At 48.2% G+C, this 19,957-nt stretch overlaps 2 protein-coding genes across 2 annotated transcripts; both read left to right on the forward strand.

The window, feature by feature from the left end:
- Positions 1 to 1,884: 1,884 nt before the first annotated feature.
- Positions 1,885 to 14,877, forward strand: LOC118665160 (uncharacterized protein C11orf91 homolog). Its single transcript, XM_036326282.1, has 4 exons — positions 1,885 to 2,362; positions 3,475 to 3,600; positions 11,209 to 11,287; positions 13,448 to 14,877. Exons 1-2 carry the CDS (start codon positions 1,885 to 1,887, stop codon positions 3,558 to 3,560), a joined length of 564 nt encoding a protein of 187 aa, XP_036182175.1. The 3' UTR covers positions 3,561 to 3,600; positions 11,209 to 11,287; positions 13,448 to 14,877.
- On the forward strand, positions 11,221 to 18,231 carry LOC118665506 (CD59 glycoprotein-like). The gene is made up of 3 exons (XM_036326950.1): positions 11,221 to 11,287; positions 14,884 to 14,985; positions 18,032 to 18,231. Exons 1-3 carry the CDS (start codon positions 11,221 to 11,223, stop codon positions 18,229 to 18,231), a joined length of 369 nt encoding a protein of 122 aa, XP_036182843.1.
- Positions 18,232 to 19,957: the final 1,726 nt, after the last annotated feature.

Genomic DNA, 19,957 nt, shown 5'->3' on the forward strand with positions numbered 1-19,957 from the left:
CTAAAGTGGTGGAGAGGAAGTGAGACTTCTAGGGGAGCAAGTGTAGTCAAACCCAAGTTCACATACCCAACACACAGTAATACCAATCAGTAAAGCAGTGAGTATGCAACAAGGAAAGAGTTTATTTTTGAGAGGCAGCAAACAAGGAGACAGGGTTTTGGAAGCCCAAATCCATTCCCCAAGAGGAAAACGAAGACAAGGGGTTTGAAGGGGGACTTCACAAGCAAAGAGAGAGGAACTAAGTGATTCTAAATCTAATAAATGATGGCATGTTACTAAGCTATTAGAAAAGATGAAATACTGTCATTTGCAATAACATGGGTGCATCTTGAGACTAGCACGCTAAGCGAAATAAGTCAGATGGAAAAGTCACTCCTATGTGGATATACAACAAAGCAAGAAATGATCAAACAATTGGGAGGCAGACAAAGGAGAAGAGGGTTGATTGAGAATGGCCATTAGAGCCAACCCATGTTCCTGCCAAATTTCCCAGTGCTGTGGGAGACTCTGGAAAAGGGACCCTGCTATGGATGGTAATAAATCTGAAGGGAGAGTGTCTCCAATGGGATGCAGTTTAGTTCTCTTCCAAACACATTCATCATCAGGAATGAACAGGCAACAATCTAACCACTGAAAGGAAATCCTGCCGAACCTATCCCGAAGAGCCCACACCCTTTCCTTGGTACTTTGCTCCAAGATCTCTTGCATGAGTAGCCAGGATTAGTCAGACTGAGGGGAGGCAAATTCCCATGAAAGCCTTGGCCTAACATGATCTAATGATCATGGGTGTGAAGGAAAAAGATGGGTAGGGGCCAGTTTAGGCTGCTGGCCAGTCAAGATCTGAGTCAGTACCAGCTGTGCATGTGTGTATGTGTGTGTGCGTGCATGTGTGTATGTGTGTGGTGTGTGTGTGTAGCAGCAAAGGGAGTCGGATATCCAAGCTAGATGTCTTTGGGCAAGTTGTTTGACGTTTAAGAGAAACAGGCTGCCTCCTACAGTTGCTTGTGATGACCAGACAGAAAACGGAAAGGTGTGTGTGAAGCACTTGTAAACTTAGAAACTGTCCAAACGTAAAGGGCTTGTCTCACACTGAGCAGCTTTTTCTTCCCATACTAGCTGGTCCAGCCCAAGGTCCTGTAGTGCTGAGCATATAATTGGACTCGGCAGTCGATCAGTGATTTTCATCATTGATCTCTCCCCCACCACCCCTTCCATCCTCTCTGAAATCAATAAAAAAAATATTTAAAACAAAACAAAACAGTGTTCTGGGAACTGGAAGGGATCAGAATATACCACCCCCAAATATGCCATTTTGGCACAGGGATTATTTTAATCGAAGGTAATTGAGAAACAGAGGACTCAGCGTAAAAGCAGGGCATAATTTTTTTCTCTTCCTATAAACGGAGAGGAAAACTGAAGTTTGTTTTCTCTTGCAGTTCGGGCCAGCTCTCCACTTGGGGCTTTTGTTTGATGTCATGTTTGACTGTGACAGCTCCGGAGCAAGGCTTGTGGAATTTAGGGGCGGTGGGGAGAGCAGGGGGCTGAGCCCGGCTTAGGGCTGGAGGCGAAGGGTGCTGTGGTCCAGCGGAACCAAGGGGTTGGGCCGGGCATTAGGACCCGCCTGCGGGACTTCACACTCGCGCCCCACTGCGGGTGCCTGTCTCACTCCAGGGGCGCGGCCTGCCACCTGCCAATGGGCGTGGCCACATTCTGGGGCGTGGCCACCCGGATCTTAGAGCCCCGCTTGTTGGGGGCGGGGCTAACACGAAGGGGTGGGGCCGAGCCCCTCGGGGCGTGGCCTGTGGAATGTCAGAACCCGGCCACTCGAGGCAGGCGCGGGTCTCCCGGCGCGGGGTTCCTCCCACGCAGCCTCCCATTCAAAAGATGCCGAAGGGGCGGCGCGGCCGCCAGAGCCCCACGATGAGCCAGCGGCCGGCCCCGCCCCTCTATTTCCCGTCCCTCTACGACCGCGGGGTCTCCACGTCCCCGCTGAGCGACTTCAATATCTGGAAGAAGCTCTTCGTACCGCTGAAGGCGGGCGGGCCGGCGGGGGGCCGGTCCCTGCCCCAGGCGCCCCCGGCCCCGATGCCCCTGCCGCCACCCCCGGGCCTGGGTCCCCCCAGCGAGCGCCCGTGCCCCCCGCCCTGGCCCTCTGGCCTGGCCTCCATCCCCTATGAGCCTCTGCGCTTCTTCTACTCGCCGCCGCCAGGGCCCGAGGTGGCTGCCTCGCCCCTGACCCCTGGCCCCACGCCCTCCCGGCTCGTCTCCGCCTCCCACCCCGAGGAGTTGTGCGAACTGGAGATCCGCATTAAGGAGCTGGAGCTGCTCACCATCACTGGGGACGGCTTCGACTCTCAGCGCTGTGCGTGACCTCCCCGGGCAGCCGGGGCCCACCCCTGGGCGGCCTTGACTCCATTCTTGGCTCCATGTCCCCCTACCGAGGTCCTCCCCAAATGTGGCCTCGGGCTCAGACTCCAGCACCCAAGTGTCCCAGATTTCAAGCTGATCCCCCAGAACCCAGATTCCCCCCCAACCTGGATTTCAACTGACTCTTTTCCTCCAACTCCATCCTCCCTCCATCCTGAGCCCCCAAACCTGGAACTCCACCCACCACCAGCCTCCTCCTGAGCCTTAAGCCTCTTGCACAGTAACACAACTACCCCTGGAGACACACGCACCACAGGCAGCCCCTTTCTCTAGAGACCGAGATTTAGCATTTATCTTCAACTGGGATCCTGGGCGGGAAGTGGGGGAAGTAGGGGCGGGTTGATTGGAGTGTCTTAGGGGGCAGATGGGAATTGTGCAAGACCCAGGAGGCCCAAGGACAATGCTGGATGATAGCTTCCCTGGGACACTCCCAGCCCCTTCTACCTCCACCACCCCCACCCCCACCCCCACCTCCACCCAGTAGCCCTCTCACCAGGGTCCTGAACTCTGCCATCTGATCTTAGGTTTGAAGTCTCTGGGATCTTACTTAACCAGGAGACCAGGTGTGCTGATGTGGGTGGGATTCCTGGAGCATGCAAGCTGCTGTGGGAGAGTAAAATCACACACAGTCCAATTCGACTCCCGGAGGACCTATTTGCTCTGTAGAATGTTCAGTAGCCATAGGCTGTTCTGCAGACTTTGTTTTTCCCATCACCTCTTCCAACTGTGGCTAGCACTTGAAGGCGAGCAGATGGTTCTCAAAAGACCATCCCCATTATTCTATAAAATTGCCCCCACCTCCCACACAGAGAAGGGGTATGAAATAACCCAAATGTTTAGGTCCATGAGGCAGCAGGTCTCTAGAAACAATTCCTAGAACACATGGACTTTTCTAAGTCCTGGATTTCGCAACTACGTATTCTCCACTTATACACGTTTTGGATCATAGTGGATTTGGGGCTCCTGTAGGGAGCACACGGTTGCATTCGCAGCATTAGTAAAAGCCCTTATCTCTACTCAAGTTAAGTGTGTCTTGCTCTCCTGCAGATAAGTTCTTGAAGGCGCTGAAAGATGAGAAGTTACAAGGACTGAAGACCAGGCAGCCTGGAAAGAAGTCAGCCTCTTTCTGCTGAGGCGCTGCCCACCAGAGCCTGGGCAGCCACCTCCTTAGGTGTTAGTGCTTAGATAATGTGTCCTGTTCGTTGTCATTTCAAAAATTGTTATTTTCTGTTCTGTATTTACTGCTGTTCTTGTTGCTCCCAGCATGTACTCCACATACAGTGCCCACGTGGTAAATCTCATGGTGTGTCTCCTCTCTGTGCTGTGGCTGGGGAGCTTTCTCACGGGGTCTGGAAGCTGCTGCCCTGCTGGCGTTCAGGGGCTCCCAACACCAGGGGAGGGGCTCCCAACACGGCCATGTCAGGAGGGAACTGGGGAAAACCAAGGGCAACATATATTTGGTCCCGTTGCTGTGTCCCGGCTCAGAGGGGCTCTTGAAGGACATGGATGTGTGTGTTTTCCAACAGCTTTATTCCTTGGAAGTGTTTTGTTTTTTAGTGGTTTTTGGACCACAAAACTCTGTGATGATCTGATCAAAGCCAAGGTTCTTTCTAGAAATCAACTTACTCAAGAAGTAGTTGAGAGCTGATTCTGTGCCAGGCACCCTCTGGGGCTCTTGTGACCAGGGATGGGGGAGACACAGATACTGTTATAAATAGGGAAATTATAATATGGTATCATAGATGATAACATACTAAGAGAGGAGGGGAAGAGTAGGGACAGGAGGGTCAGCAGAAAGCAGGGTAGAATTTCAAATATGGTTTCCTGAAGAGTTAATGTGTAAGCAAGGTTTGAAGGTGGTTGATGGTGATAGCCATGTGGCATCCTGGGAATGTTCCAGCAGAAGCACCAGTACAAAGGCTGAAGGTGGGAGCCTGCTGGGATGTTGGAGGGTCTGCAAAAAGCCAGATGGCAGGTAAACACAATTCACCATCTTAAATGGAGGAGGAGTGAGAGGAGAGTGGAAGGGCTAATGCAGAGAGGGTCCATTCATGCGGGACCTTCCAGCCATGGTAAGGACTCCGGGTTTTACTCCAAGTGGGAGGGGGCGTGGGTAGAGGATTTTCAGCCAGTGAGAGACAGGATCTGACCGTGCTGCTGGGTTGAGAGCAGACGAAGGAAGGAAGGAAGCAGGGGAAGCAGTTTGGGCTGCAGTAATTAATAATCCAGCTGAGTGACAAGTGGCGGTACAGCCTCATCTTCCCTTTGCCCTTTGCGTGGTGAGAGGTGTCTGTGGGGCACCTGCTGCCACCACCAACCACCCTCCCCACCCCGCCCACTTGCCAGGTGCTGTCTCTCTGGTGAGGAACAAATGGGAGGAGTGAGATCTCCGTGACACAAGCACACAAATAAAGAAAAATTATTTTGTGAAACAAATCTTCAATCAAGTATAACATTTAAAAAATATATTTTTTTATTGATTTCACAGAAGAATGGAGAGGGAGTGAAAGAAACATCAATGATGAGAGAGAATCATTGATCCGCTGCCTCCTGCATGCCCCACACTGGGGATCGAGCCCACAACCTGAGCATGTGCCCCGACTGGAAATCAAACCATGACCACCTGGTTCCCAGGTCGAAGGCTCAACCATTGAGCCAAGCTGGCTGGCCGCTGGAGACATTATTAGATATTCAAGGTCATTACCCCCTTGAGGGTGGCTCTTGTGTCTCTGGGGAGTTCAGTGCTTAATTTCTACATAAAATTAAACCAAGCAATTAGCGCTGAGTATTTGCTGGAGATGGTCAACCTGGGAGGTGATGACATCATCGACAGCCAATGAGAAGGCTCCATCTGAAGTGCGAGGGTGCTCCCCCCTCCTGACACCAGGATGGGTGACCCAGAGGGCCCTGAGGACTAGTTACTGGCAGGAACAAGATGCCCAAGGCTCTGGGAGGCTCCAGGCACAGGAGCCGAGCACTCGGGCACTTCTGGGCATTATGAATAGGAACACATTTTTTTTCTGTCCCAGGCAGGCAGAGAATCTGGCCCATTTCACACATTGTATTTCCACCAAGTGCTCAAAAAGCCGAGAGTGCAGCCTGGGCTCTGTGGCCTCTCCCATTGTTATAAGGGTTAGCCTCTCCCATTGTTATAGGGTGCGTTAGCCATAGAGACGCCAGGCTGCCCTATAATTAACATGGCAGGCAGGCAAAGGCAGCCACAGCAGGTGGCAGGCTGCCAGCCCACAGGCCACCCTCTAAGCCAGCGGTTCTCAACCTTGGGTCGTGACCCCTGAAAATACATCCTGCATATCAGATATTTACATTACGATTCATAACAGTAGCAAAATTACAGTTATGAAGTAGCAACAAAAATAATTTTTTTTTAAATATATATTTTATTGATTTTTTACAGAGAGGAAGGGAGAGAGATAGAGAGCTAGAAACATCGATGAGAGAGAAACTTCGATCAGCTGCCTCCTGCACATCTCCCACTGGGGATGTGCCCGCAACCCAGGTACATGCCCTTGACCGGAATCGAACCCGGGACCTTTCAGTCCGCAAGCCGACGCTCTATCCACTGAGCCAAACCGGTTTCAGCCGAAAATAATTTTTATGGTTGGGGATCACCACAACATGAGGAACTGTATTAAAGGGTCGCGGCATTAGGAAGGTTAAGAACCAACCTTCCTAAGCTAAGCAGAGATCAAAACCTTCCGAAACACCCCAAATTCTGAGGCTGTGCCCTCCATCCCCTCGGGAATATTCTCCTGGAACCCTGACCGTGGAAGGGAAGTCCTTGCAGTTTAGGGAAAAGAAATTGCGCCTTGAAAGGAGGTTAACGCCGTTCCTAAATGGCCACCGACATTCTGCTCTTAACCTACGGGTCTCAATTTCGAACTTTTTTCTTTTAAATATGTTTTATTGGTTTTTTGCAGAGAGGAAGGGAGAGGGATAGAGAGTTAGAAACATCGATGAGAGAGAAACATCGATCAGCTGCCTCCTGCACACCTTCTACTAGGGATGTGCCTGCAACCAAGGTACATGCCCTTCACCGGGATTGAACCTGGGACCTTTCGGTCTGCAAGCCGATGCTCTATCCACTGAACCAAACTGGTTAGGGCTCAATTTCAAAATTCAATAAACCGGGCAGCGCTGAAAACCAGGCATTTTAAGTCCAAGTTTGGTGTGAGGTTCTGTTTTTGTTTGTTTGTTTGTTTGTTTTAAGGTTATTTTTATTGTTGACACTGTTACCCATGGAGGTTTTGTCTTCCTGGGCCGGCTGGGGCTGTGCTGTAAGTAGAATCTGACAGCCGACTGTTAAATGTTCAATCGTGATGTGAATGGTTATGAAGGAGAAGCGGGCCCTTTAAGGACCCCGGAAAATGTGCCTACTCACATGTTTCATTTCTCTGACACGTAGGAACCTTTTGATGAAAAATAATGGCTCCTCCGCTGGCCACGCCCCCGCCCCGGCGCCGGCTCGCTCTGCCCTCAGCGACTCCAGGTCTGCAGCACCAGTGCAGGCTCCAGGCCCCCTGGCCAGGGAGCTGGGCAGGCCTGCGGGCCAGGTCCATGGCCCAGGCTCCTGGCCCAGGTTCCAACAAGGTCCATGGCCAGGGCTAGGGCTAGATGAAGGCCTTTAAGAAAAAATTTTAATTGCTTGTTTGAGAAACGTGGATTTGTTGTTCCACTTACACCTGCTTTGGTTGAGTCTTGTCTGTGCTCTGAATGAGAGTCAACCCTCAACCTTGGCCTATGCCAACGCTTTAACCAACTGATCAAGACCTTTAAAACCTAGGAAAGTTTATGGTGTCCTTCGATTTGTTATTGAGAAAAGAAAAAGAAAGAAACTGCAAGACTTAGATTTCCCCGTGTGTTGTTCTTTTACTATTGTATTAAAATGTATTTCAAAAGTTTTTTGTGCACATGCCAGCCTCACACTGGGCCCTGCTGTTTACTGGTTGGATAATCCTGAGTGAACTACGTACTGTCGTTTTCTGATCAGTAAAACCATAGAGCTTACTTTATTAGGTGTTACAAGGACTAAATGAGATAATTCATGGAAAGGGCTCAGTTTGGCCCCTGATATGTGGGGACCAAATGTGGCTGTTCATAGTTCAGTTCCCCATGTTCCCCACTGGGGACAGCTTACTCCCGTTCTCCAAGGCGGGCGGGCACACAGAGAGAGGTGGCAGTGTTCCCCAAAATGTGGGGAAATGTATGACCCCCAAAGCAGATAGGAAGTTGCCTTACTGTGGACCAAACATGCTTGAGATTTGTGGCTTCTGTATTTTCAAAGTAGAAACGGGAGATTGCTGAACTTTCTTGTAAGAAACATCCCATTAGGCTGAGTGGCTTGGAAGATAAAAGCCCAAATAGAATGGATTTTAGGAGAGGACAGTGGTTATCTACTGGAATTCATCTTCAACAGCTCCAAGTACAACCTCTTAAAAGGATCACATTATCCCTAACTGCTTTGGCTCAGTGGATAGAGCGTTGGCCTGCGGACTCAAGGGTCCCAGGTTTGATTCTGGTCAAGGGCATGTACCTTGGTTGTGGGCACATCCCCAGTAGGGAGTGTACAGGAGGCAGCTGATAGATGTTTCTCTTTCATCAATGTTTCTAACTCTATCACTCTCCCTTCCATTCTGTAAAAAATCAATAAAATATATTTTTTAAAAGATTAAACAAAAAAAGGATCACATTAAAAATTCTGGGTCAGCTCTTGAACCTCAACCAGACAGTCACAAACAAACCTAAGCCCAGAGGTGCTTGAGTTTTTCTAAAGAAGATGATGTTTTTTGCCTGCCCCCAGAGATTCATTAAATGGTTGGCTCTGGGAAATATCTCATTGAATAGCTGGCTCTGCAGTTATAATCTCCGAGAGAAGGGCCATGAGTAGACTCTCTGTAATAAGAGGCCCTCTGGAAAGTCCTGGAACACATTTCCGAGAAGGCCCTGGTAACAGAAGCTTCAGGTTTGTGTGTTTAGGGCGGTCTGGGGTGGTTGACTCTGGCAGTAGGACCTCAGAGTGGGAGGGGCTGCTCATTATGATGTGGCTTTTTGTTTGTCTCTCCCTACTGATGTGGCAAACCTCCAAGCCCTTGACACTGCTAGTCACCAGGTAATGTTAATAAGTTATGAGTTACCAGACCCTGGTGAATAGAAGTGTGATCCACCCAACTGTGGCTTTGCAACTCATCTGTTGCCTTGGGACAGGTAACTTCATCCCCCAGGGCCTCCATTAATGAACTATAAAGTAAGAACATTGGGTTTTATCTTTGAGGACTCATCTAGTCTTAAAGTTCATCAGCTTTTGAGGCCCCAGGCTCCCAGGAACAGTAACTATACTCTTGGGCATCTGTGAATCTCTTCCCTGGTGGTCTCTGTCTAGCAAGTTTATTTCGGAAGCTGAATTCACAAGAAGTCTCCCCACTAGAGAGTAACTGTGGTGAAGCACTCACACCAGGTCTTAAATACTGTTCTACCATGTACCGGTTTTGAGGTGAGTGCATTAGTTTAAAATTGGGGCTGAAACAGATCACTGCACACTTAGCAGCTTGACACACAAGTATGACTCTTACAGTTTGTAAATAAGAGCCTCACCAGGTTCAAGTCAAGGTGTTGGCGGGGCTGTGATCCTTTCTGGAGGCTTTTTGGGAGAATCTTGTTCCTTCTTTCTACTTAGCACAATTACAGTCCTTGTGGTTGGAGGACTGAAGTCCCATTTCCTGGCTGAGTGTCAGTTGAGGACAGTTTTTAGCTTTCATAGGCCGCCTGTTTGCCTCAGCTGTGGCCCCCTTCTTCTTTCTTAAGAATCAGTAGTAGGTGAAATCTATCTCACTCTGAAGCTCTTGCCTCTTCTGTTTTCCCGTATCTCTGAGACTGCTGCCTTCCTCTTCCTCTTAAATGTAGTCACCCAGTTTATTTTATGCATTACAATCAAAGGAGGTGACATACGGGGGAATCCATGAGATTCATTGGTGGTAGATTAGGGAGGTGAGAGAAAGCAAAGCTTATTTACCTTGGTGGGTTGAGGATGGTTAATAATTAACATTTACAACACATAGGGATGGTATTCAGGGAACAAAATAACAATGAGGAATGGTTCTGTGGCTTCGTGCTCTGGTGTGGTGGGTGTGCCCTAAAGGGTCTGGCAAAGGAGAATACTCTAAATTCCAAAGCTGTGTTATCTTAGATACAAAAACAAACAAACAAACCCAAAACAACAAAAAAAAACCCAAGATAGGTTCCTTAAGGTAAAGACTAACTTTTGACAAGGAAGCTGTAGGCCTATGACATGACTACCTGCCATGACCTGCTTTTAATTAGGAATTTTTATGTTCAGACCATCCCGTATGGTTACTTCAGTTTCTGAGTTTGTAGGGCCTGCCACGTAGGACTCCACAAGCTTGTCAGGTTTAGTATGTGGGCCCCTTTTTTCCACAGACAATTAAAAATCTCCGTGTCTCTTGACTTCTTAGCAGACAAAAGAGGGTTTAAGGCATTCTAGCCCTCCCTCCTGTCCCCTGATGCCCACTGCTACACATCTAGGCATGAATGTAGTGTGTGGACTAGTCATCAAAGTTACCTGAGTAGGAAATAGGCCTCTGTGATCCACCTTCAGCATAGTCAACTTTTAGTGGAGAATGCCAATAGCATGTTGCCAGTTGGTTACTGAATTTCCCAGGGCAAACAGGATTAGGAAAGATGGGAAAGAGGATGAGAACAGGCTGTGTATGTGGCCAGCAGCACATTCCCAGGAAGATCCACCAGTCATAGTTAGACAATGGGAGGTGGAGACAACTAGAAAAGACAACCCATCTTTTAAAAAAAATAACCCAATAGGAGACAATAAGACCTAGGTGAGGTATAGGAAGGTGGGGGGACTGTTAACCCCATAGTCCTCAGCCAGTGAGGAACCGGGAAGGACTCTCACACACTAGGGATAAATTGCCTGTGATCCCTGCTGCTCTGGCGTGCCTGCTCAACCAGACACCCAATCTTGTAAGACTGCATTAAAGGTCTCATTTTCACCGGACTTCATGTCTCTGAGTCCGTTATTTGAACTGGGACAGGTGAGCATTTCTCACACCTGGAACTCCATTTACTTCCCCAGAGTGAACAAGGAGGTGTTCCCATTATGCTTGCTAAAGTGGGGAGCGGAAGCTTCCAGCATGCTGACCTGTTGCCTCCTGTTCTGCTCCCGGGTACATGGTGGTGCCCTCCAGAGTCACTCGCTTGGCCAGATGCCCTTAGAGGCATGGCCTGGAGAAGTGGCCTTCACTAGGCTCCGGCGCAGCCAACAGCACTGGGTGGAATGACAGCAGAGCAGGGATTGCAGTTGCTGTATTAAGTACTTTCCTCACATTCTCAGTTGACTGAACAACCTTCATGGGGTGAGCAGTGCTGTTCCCACTGCTTGGAGAAAGGGTCCAAAGCTATTATACATTAGAGCTGGGGTGGGGCCCGGGCAGTCCTGACTCTGGGCCCTGTGTGCTGTGACTCCCCATGGCTGCCCCTCTCACCAGGATCGACAGCCTTTCTTTAGTAAGCTGAGGTCTTAGGGCAGGAGAGTGGACCAAGTGCTGCCCCCTCTGAGAGCATCCTTTGCTTCGTGGCACCCCACCTGGTAGATTCCCTGTGTTTTCTTGGCCTGCTAGCTCCTTCCTCATGTTCCTGAAGCCCCCAGACCTTTAATTCCTGGTTTCTGAGATAACCAGTCAGTAGTCAGTCATATGTTGGTTCATGACGATTCTTTGTGTGTCTTCCTTCCAGGTTCTGTAGACAATGGGAAGCAAAGGAGGGTTCACCCTGCTCGGGCTCTTGATCATCCTTTCTGTCCTCTGTGATTCAGGTGAGTGGTCGGGAGGGACATGGATCTCGACCATCTGGGCCCCCTTGGCCACACGCTTCCTTTTCCTTAGGCCCCAGAAGACTGAGCTGATGCCACTGGCCTCAGCCTGGCTTTGGTGGCTTTGCCTTCCAGTGTTACAGGTCCAGGGCTGTGTGACAACTCCTTCCTATGTTACAGGCTTGCCCGCAGCGGAGCGCCTTCCCAGGTTGCAGCCATTCTGGGTTACAGAGCTGGTTCTGGGGGTGGGGGTGGAGCAGAAGGGATACACTCAGCAGCTTAAGTTTCACCCTCTCATCACAAGCTGCTGGGACGCCAGTGGACCCATCTTTAGAGAGCTGTGCTCTGTCCTTCTGCCCTGACCTTTATGCACCGTGATGAGGATGGTGCTCATAGTAACAGCAGTAGCAGCTAATGCTTCTAGCATTTCTGTGCCAATCACTGTTCTGAACACTTCACAGGTATTATTTAATCCTCATCCTAACCCTATGGAGTAGGTACTGTTTTTATCGCCATTTTACAACTGACAGTACTGGGCCCAGAGAGATTAAATAGCTTGTAAACTATCCCACAGAAGTGGCATAGCCGGAATTTGAACCCAAACAGCTTGGCACCAGACCATCTGCTCTTAACTCCTTCATCGCCTGGCCGCCCCTCCCTGGCTCCTGGAGGTATTGGTGTGTTTCTGAGTCTTAGCCTCTGTACACTAGGAACACCAGTGTGACTTGCTTTTTGTCATCATAAGGATCGAGTGTTTCATTTTCTGCCTGTGTCATGCTGGTACCGCCAGTTTTGTGGGGGGAGGGGACAGAGAAGGAAATAGTGCAGTGAGCAAAAGGAAAAGGGTATCTGCCATGTTGGAGCATGGCTTACATAGTAGTCGCTCTAGTGGCTACCATATATTGAATGCCTATAGTGTAGAAGGGACTGTGCCACGCCCGCTCTCATTGCATCCTTCCAGCCACCCCGTGAGGGGTTAGTGCTGTTAAACCCATTTTATAGTTGAGGAAGCTGAAGCAAAGAAGAAACCAGCCCAAGGACACATTTGAATGTGCTTTCCCTTTGGGGTGGCAGGAGGGAGAGGGGGGCGGAGAGACAGGGGAGAGAAGTGATGACTCCTCTCCTTCCCACCTCCCTCCCCACCTCTGCTGATTCTAGCCAGGGTGGGCTGTAATGTGGCTCACCTCCATTACAACACTACATTACTGTCTGGATTCTTCTAGCCAGTGTGTTTTCTGTAGTTAGAATAACCTGGTCATGCCGCTTCCAGAATTCTGTTTATGGCACAGGCCTGGGTCTGGCGCCATCAGCTGTTCTGAGACAGGCCCCACATCCGAGACTCAGCATCTGGAGCAGATCCTTCTACCCAGGCTTAGCAGTGAAAAGATCCAACAGTCGACCTCTGTCTTATTGCTGGTCCCTGACCTGGGTCTCCCCCGTAATTTGTGCCATTTTCTTCTCTTTCCCACTCAGGATGATTAGAAGAATGACATGGTTAGACCAAGCTCCGGTTTCAGAACTGGCAGCCGTGGCTTGAGGCCAGCTCGCCCACTTAGTAGCTGTGTGAACTTGGGCAAGTTAGTTAACACCTCAGTCTTAGCTTCCCCTTGGAAAAATGGTGATGGAGGTCACGGAGCCCTCCTTTTATAACAGTTCTGTTAAGACTGAGCTTCACACGTGGGTGCCCAGATATGTGAACACTGAACGAATGTGTCAGCTCTGAGCACTTCTGCCCACTGAGGTCCCAGACGTGAGCTTCCGTTCCTCTGTCTCAAGAATAGTCAAGAAGGCCAATGAACTCTAGCTCTAGCCAGGAGAAAATTCGAGGCCATGGGCAACCAAAGAGCCAGGCTAGAACAATCCCTCCCTCTTCCGTTCTCTTTGCTCCTGCGTGACCACACATCAGGAGCAGAGAAGAGAAGAGAAAAACTGCCTCTTGTCCCTTCTCATGGTGGCTCCCCTGTCACGCAGGCATGACAAGCACTTCCTGGGGAGAAGAGGCAGAGGGGGGTAACGGAGGCCTGCCCCAGGCATGGCAGACTCGCCTTACCTGGCAGAAGGCCAAGGGGAGGAAGCAGGTCATCGTCTCTAATTAGAAGAGGGTGCGTCCGCATGAAACAGGAGCATCGTCTTGCAACACTTTTCTGCCTCTCCCCATGACAGATGTGCAATAGGACCTATCTTTATCTTGTCAGCATTGATATAAAATGGAGAAGGAAAAAATAATCCAGCAAAACCTGAAGTCTACCTAGCAAAGAGGACCCCTAAGAACATGAACAGGAGCAGAATTGATTTTCACATCAGAGAACCAAAGGCAATTTGCATCCGATGTAGCCGGTTCTTGTGTTCAGTGTCACTGCTAATGCCTGGTTGCCCCACCTACCTGGGCTTAAGGTGTGCGGCTGCTGTCTCTCCCTGGATTATGTGGGCTTCTGGCGGTGGGTCAGCCACTGAGCAGGGAGCAGCTTTAGTGAGGGCACCTTACCCAAAGGTCACAGGCCAGAGCGCAAATAGTTGAGGTTTTGCAGGCCAAGAGACAAATTCAAGGATATTCTGTAGGCTTTTATATAAATAATGAGAGAAAACAAATACAGATGTTCAATTGACAAAATTTGAAATGTTACAATTGAGTACAGTTATTTGTGATACAGACCTACTAATGGGAAGAATGGAATTCTTTTTGGGAGAATAACATTTTGCATACTTGGGTTTCAGAAATTTGTGTTCCCTCTCGTCCAATTGGTCACAAGTATTCATCTGTTAGTGCTGATCTGTAATGAGATGTTCTGTAGTTCATCTTTGAAAATGTCTTTTCACACAGGGAGCTACCACCAAATACTGACTATTAATCCATGAGAATATGATTTCATAGAGCAGATGTTGCTGGGCAGGCATTTATAGAATTTTGTTAACTTATTCAACTTCCAGTTGAAATGGTTAATTAAGACAGTTATATGGATTTTTAAATACGGAAATTTCTTTTGCACTTGCATCAGGGTCCAAAAACTGTTGCTAGAATTGTAGTTTTGTCAGCAGGGGACAAGGGGATCTCTGCACCCTCAGTTCTTGTCTTGCTTATGGGGAATAATTCAAACAAGAGACAACAACAGCCAAAGCAGACGAGGATTTATTTGTAGGAAAGCGATACACTCAGAGAGGACATGAGCAGGCAATTTAGCTGGCTGAGACCAAACTGAGTGCCCCTGATATTGGGGAGTTTAGAGGATCTATATGCCTAGATTGGCATGCCCCAAGCAAGGAGCTAGTCACACCCTCTCTCGTATCTCACATAGGCGCTTGCTTCCTCCATTATCTATTTTCAGTTTGTTACATCTCACTCTTATTTCCTCTCTGTCCCAGCTTAGAGGTCCGCCCAGAGGTCAGCTGCCTCTCCCAGCCTCTCCCAGCTTATATCTTTCTCTCTGCCTACTCTTAACAATCTGAGTTTGGAAAAATCTACCTGCTGCAAGTGTGTGTGGGAAAGGAAGCATGCTGGCCTCTGCCCCGTGGTCATGGAGATGGTGGGCTTCCTTCTGCAGCCAGGAGGGCAAGTGAGTGCTGGTCTACCAGATTCTGACAGCTCTTCTTCCTGATTCTAGGTCATAGCCTGCAGTGCTACACCTGCCTCAACCCAGGTGGTGCGTGCACTCTCACCACCAACTGTACAGTTAATTTTGATGCATGTCTCTACGTCAAAGCCGGTAAGAGCCTCCCCTTTCTCTCCTAAGGGTAATGGGATGATGGAAACCTGGAAATACGTACCATTTAATAGCATCAGCTACATGCAGCACTAAGCACTTTTCATGTGTTTTTAATTGAATGCTTCTCACCTACCACTCAGGGTAATGTTTTGTATTCTCAGTTCTTAAATGAGGAAACAGAGGCTCAGATTAAGCGACAGACTAAGGACAAGTTACCAACCCAGGATATGAATGTGGGGATCCGTCTATTCCAATGCTTATTCTCTTAGCAGCAATGCTGGCTGCCTTCCTGTCTTTTAAGAGCCTCCCGGGTGTCAGAGTCAGAGCAAGTGGCTAGGGGTGCAAAGATGAGGAAAGGAGATAAAATTATGGCAGAGGCCTGTTCATTAGCTGTCAGAAATGTGAACGGGGAAAAGCGTTCCTGAGTGTGACAAAGGCAGGTGCCACCCAAGGTTTGTGGCCTCAGAGAGCAGGACACTCAGGGAAACGGGGTTGGGGGCTGCTAAGACTGCATTTCCCATATTGGTCAGGCTCTAGAACAGCCGTGGGCAAACTACGGCCCGCGGGCCGGATCCAGCCCGTTTGAAATGAATAAAACTAAAAAAAAAAAGACCGTACCCTTTTATGTAATGATGTTTACTTTGAATTTATATTAGTTCCCACAAACACTCCATCCATGCTTTTGTTCCGGCCCTCAGGTCCAGTTTAAGAACCCACTGTGGCCCTCGAGTCAAAAAGTTTGCCCAACCCCTGCTCTAGAAGCTCTATCTCCATAATCCTATTCAAACAGGATCTAGGAAGTGGTGGACAGAGGAAAGAAACAGCAAAGCCGTGCCCTCTTCTGTTCTTGGTGGATGTGGTTCTGGGTTGAATCTATGTGTGGAAATGATACTGGCGAGGAACGACTATGTCCGGGTCTCCTTAGTTAGGTAACATGCACCAGTTGTATATGAGCACAGAGAAGTGGTTCTTTCTTAACCTACCACCAATAGGTTCTTTATAAAAGGTGTGTGTTTGATGGTAGAGGTTTGGGAGGAGCCAGGAAGAGTAAAGTAGACCAGAGTCAAAATATTTTTTCCAGCTCTCAAATCCCATTGTTTCTTATCTCAATTATTAGGCTTTTATTTTAATTTTTTCCAACTTTATTAAAGTAAAAATTGGGCATATTTAAGGTGTACAAGGTGCTGATTTGATGTCCATATACATCATGAAATGGTGACCACAATCAATCTAATTAACACCTCCATCATCCCACATAGTTACCTCTGTTGTGTGATGGAGAACACTTAAGATCTATTCTCTTAACAAACTTCAAGTATACAATACAGTATTATTAACTATAGTCACCATGCTGCACACGGTCCTCAGGACTTACTCATCTTAGAATGACTTGTTAAGCTTTAAAAATGCTTGATGTCTGCCCTAACTGGTCTGGCTCAGTGGATAGAGCGTCAGCCTGCGGACTGAAGGGTCCCAGGTTTCATTCCGGTCAAGGGCATGTACCTTCGTTGCGGGCACATCCCAGTAGCGAGTATCCAGGAGGCAGCTGATCAATGTTTCTCTCTCATTGATGTTTCTAACTCTCTATCCCTCTCCCTTTCTCTCTGTAAAAAAATAAAATAAAATAAATAAATAAATAAATAAATAAAAAATATACATATATCAATTTGAAAAAATAAAATAAAAATGCTTGATGTCAACAATGAGGCACACTTCCTGGAAAGGCCAGAGTCCAGGACACTGACTTCACCAAATGCTGGCGAGGATGTGGAGCAACAGCCACGCTCATCTACTAGTATTGCTGGTGAAAATGGAAAATGGTGCAGACCGTTCGGTAGTTTCTTCAAAAAACTAAACGTACTCTCACCATATGAGTCAAACATTGTGTTCCCTGGTATTTCCCCAAACGAGTTGAAAACATACATGCCCACCTTGACCTGCATACAGATGTGGGTAAGTTTTATGAGTAAGTGCCCAAACTTGGAGCAACCAAGATGGCCTTCAGTAGGTGAATGAATAAATAAACGGGCACATCCGGACAGTAGACTAAAAAGAAATGAGTGATCAAGCCATAAAAGGCATGAAGGGACCTGAAATGTATTTCACTATGTGAAAGAAGCCAACCTGAAAAGGCTACCCCCCACATCATTCCAACAATAGGACATTTTAGAGAAGGTAAAACTAAGGGGACAGTAAGAAGTCAGTGGTTGCCAGCGGTTAGCTGGAAAAAGGGAGAGGTGATGAAGTAGAGCACAGAATTTTAGGGCAATGAAACTGCTCTCTTTGATACTATAACAGTGGATACATGTCACACATTTGTCAAACCCCTTAGAACGTACAAAACCCAGAGTGAACCCAAGTGTAAATTATGGACTCTGGGTGGTAATGATGAGCCCCTGTAGGTTCATCAGGTGGAAAAATGTACCATTTTGGTGGGGGATGTTCTCTGTGTGGGAGGTGGTTTGGGGTGGGGGTGCCAGGGAGCTGTATGGGAACTCTACTTTCTGCTCAGTTTTGCTGTGATTCTAAAACTCCTCAAGGATGAATCTAGTTTTTAAGAAGGATAATGTGAATCTTAATTATTTTCTTCTCATGAACTTAAGTCCCCTTGCTTAAGCCAGACATCTTAAAATAGATATAGTCTGACCTTACAGTAAGGCAGATAGTAACAGAGCATCTAAATCCCCCTCCAGCTCTGGAGACATCAGCCTGGGAGAGGCAGGGCACACTGTCATAAACACCAGTCAGAGGCCAGGCACTGCATTAGCGAAGGCATTTAACCACTCTAGCCACCCCCACGCCCACCCCTGCTCCCTCCACACACAGTCCTGCTCGCTCTGACGAGACTTTGGTTTTAGGGGAAATTTCCACTGAGAGCTGTATCGTCACTTAACTGTTCCCCTTTGCAACCCAACGGGGATGCCCGTTCTTGCCCACATGTCTCTACGGCCACAAGGTCAGTTCCCAGGAGTAGAATTGAGGCTCCAAGGCAGGTACGGAACTTGACCCACTTGCCTGCTTGCCCTTGTGTGTGTTTCCCCCACAGAGACACGAACATACTACCAGTGTTGGAAGTTTCAGAACTGCAACTACGAATACCTCTCAAAAAACTTAGGAGAGAAGACTCTACAGTACGAATGCTGCCAGAAGGACCTGTGTAACAGAAGCGGTGGGACGAGCATAACGGGCACCATGGCTCTGCTGGTGGCTCCGCTGCTCACAGCATTCTGGAGACTTCTTATCTAAATCAATACCAGGAGAGAGTCTCCTAACTGCCTGCTTCTGTGTATTCCTTCTCTCCTTTGCTGCCACAAAAGCTTTCTATTTTCTTACTGGATCCTGTTGGGAGAGACCAAAACTAGCTTGAGCAACTTGGATAAGAGAGAGGGAGAGACCTGGAAAACCAGTCCTGTGTGCAGAGAAGGCCCCTCTGAGGGAAGACGTTTAGGAGTGAAGCATGTGCCATGACAGCTAGGTTAGTTCCGTGCTGCCTCCTCTGCTCGGTGCCGCAATAGCTTGACTAGATTCTCTGCAATCGTCAGTTGTTTCCCCGCTTGTTTCTTGGATGTAGGTACCAGTATGATCAGTGCTTTTGGGGGGGAGAGGGGGGCGGGGGGAGGTTGGAGCAGAGGGGGTCTTTTCACCAGTGTCTCTCACAGGGGATGCTTTCATCCCCTCCTTCTATGGCCCCTGTGTTGCCACGTAGGCATGAGGAATGTTCCAGATGTGGGCTGTCAGGGGCAACGGGATTCTAAGTGCAGAGTGATTGGAATGACATATTCTCAACTAGAAGGTGTCTGGCAGAGTAGGAGGTGAGCTTTCCAGGTGGCAGGGCATAGAGGCACCAGGTCTGCCCTTTAGAGAGGTACCAGTGGCTGAAATCTGAATTTTCTTCTTTTCCTAAATTTTGTATGGGCTTTGCTGTCTTTCCCTAAAAACAACTTAAACACATCAGTTAATGGTGTGTTAAAGCTATTTCCCTCCCCTTTTCATTGGAATGATGACATAGTTTCACTTTGTCACAGAGTTCAAGACTAAATATTTGAACATTCTTTGTGACAAGTGATTTACAGTATCGTGTTGCTTATTTTGAGTATTATCAGTGGGAAAACCCTCGTGTGTGTGTGTATTGGGAGAATGCAATGGGAACATGTCACCTCGAACAGCAACAGGCCCACAGGGATGTTCTACCTGCTGACACAAAGCCTGTTGACTGCTAGCTGCCGTGGCACAGATCATGCGATGTTCGTTTGTAAAGGCTGTTAGCGTCCTCACAAATGTCAAGACTTTGAGCAGCTCTACCAGTTTCCTAAAGAGAGACCCCTTCTCAAGAGGCAGAGGTTTGCCATTTTTTGTGTGTGTGAGTGCTGGTGAATAATTCTCAAGATCTGGTAGACTTAATAACACTTATATTCTTATAACATTGTCTGCTTTTAACAGCATGGCCTGACTTGCCAATGAAAGTGAGATTTCTTGATTAACATTTAAAAAAAATGCCTTGATTATGTAATCTGAGATAAAGTGGAATGAATAGTGCCTTTTAAAAAAAAAATTTATTTATTTTTTACAGAGAGAAAGGGAGAGGGGGATAGGGAGTTAGAAACATTGATAAGAGAGAAACATCAATTTAGCTGCCTCCTGCACACTCCTTACTGGGGATGTGCCCGCAACCAAGGTATATGCCCTTGACTGGACTAGAACCTGGGACCCTTCAGTCCGGAGGCCGACGCTCTATCCATTGAGCCAAACCAGTTAGGGCAATGATGCGTTTTTGAAAATAAAATATAATCAAATGCATGCATGTGGTCATTGGGCCCAGAAGGATAGCAGCATATGCAACATGCCCAGTGACAAGAGAGGGCGTGGGCAGTGCCAGTTTTCTCCTGTTGATGCCACAGACAAATAAAGACTTCCTCATCCAAACCTGCATTCCCTTGGTGCTCTGTGTTCCCTGTTGGCTCAGTGTTTCTTC

The sequence above is a fragment of the Myotis myotis genome, unplaced genomic scaffold (genome assembly GCF_014108235.1).
Source record: "Myotis myotis isolate mMyoMyo1 unplaced genomic scaffold, mMyoMyo1.p scaffold_m19_p_10, whole genome shotgun sequence".
NCBI lineage: Eukaryota > Metazoa > Chordata > Mammalia > Chiroptera > Vespertilionidae > Myotis > Myotis myotis.

Bases quoted from the DNA above. Each gene is read 5' to 3' on its own strand.
- LOC118665160 (XM_036326282.1), top strand. From the start codon at position 1,885: ATGCCGAAGGGGCGGCGCGGCCGCCAGAGCCCCACGATGAGCCAGCGG. The intron at 2,363-3,474 runs GTGCGTGACCTC...GCTCTCCTGCAG, and splicing joins CGGCTTCGACTCTCAGCGCT to ATAAGTTCTTGAAGGCGCTG.
- LOC118665506 (XM_036326950.1), top strand. From the start codon at position 11,221: ATGGGAAGCAAAGGAGGGTTCACCCTGCTCGGGCTCTTGATCATCCTT. The intron at 11,288-14,883 runs GTGAGTGGTCGG...TCCTGATTCTAG, and splicing joins TTCTGTCCTCTGTGATTCAG to GTCATAGCCTGCAGTGCTAC. The intron at 14,986-18,031 runs GTAAGAGCCTCC...TTTCCCCCACAG, and splicing joins ATGTCTCTACGTCAAAGCCG to AGACACGAACATACTACCAG.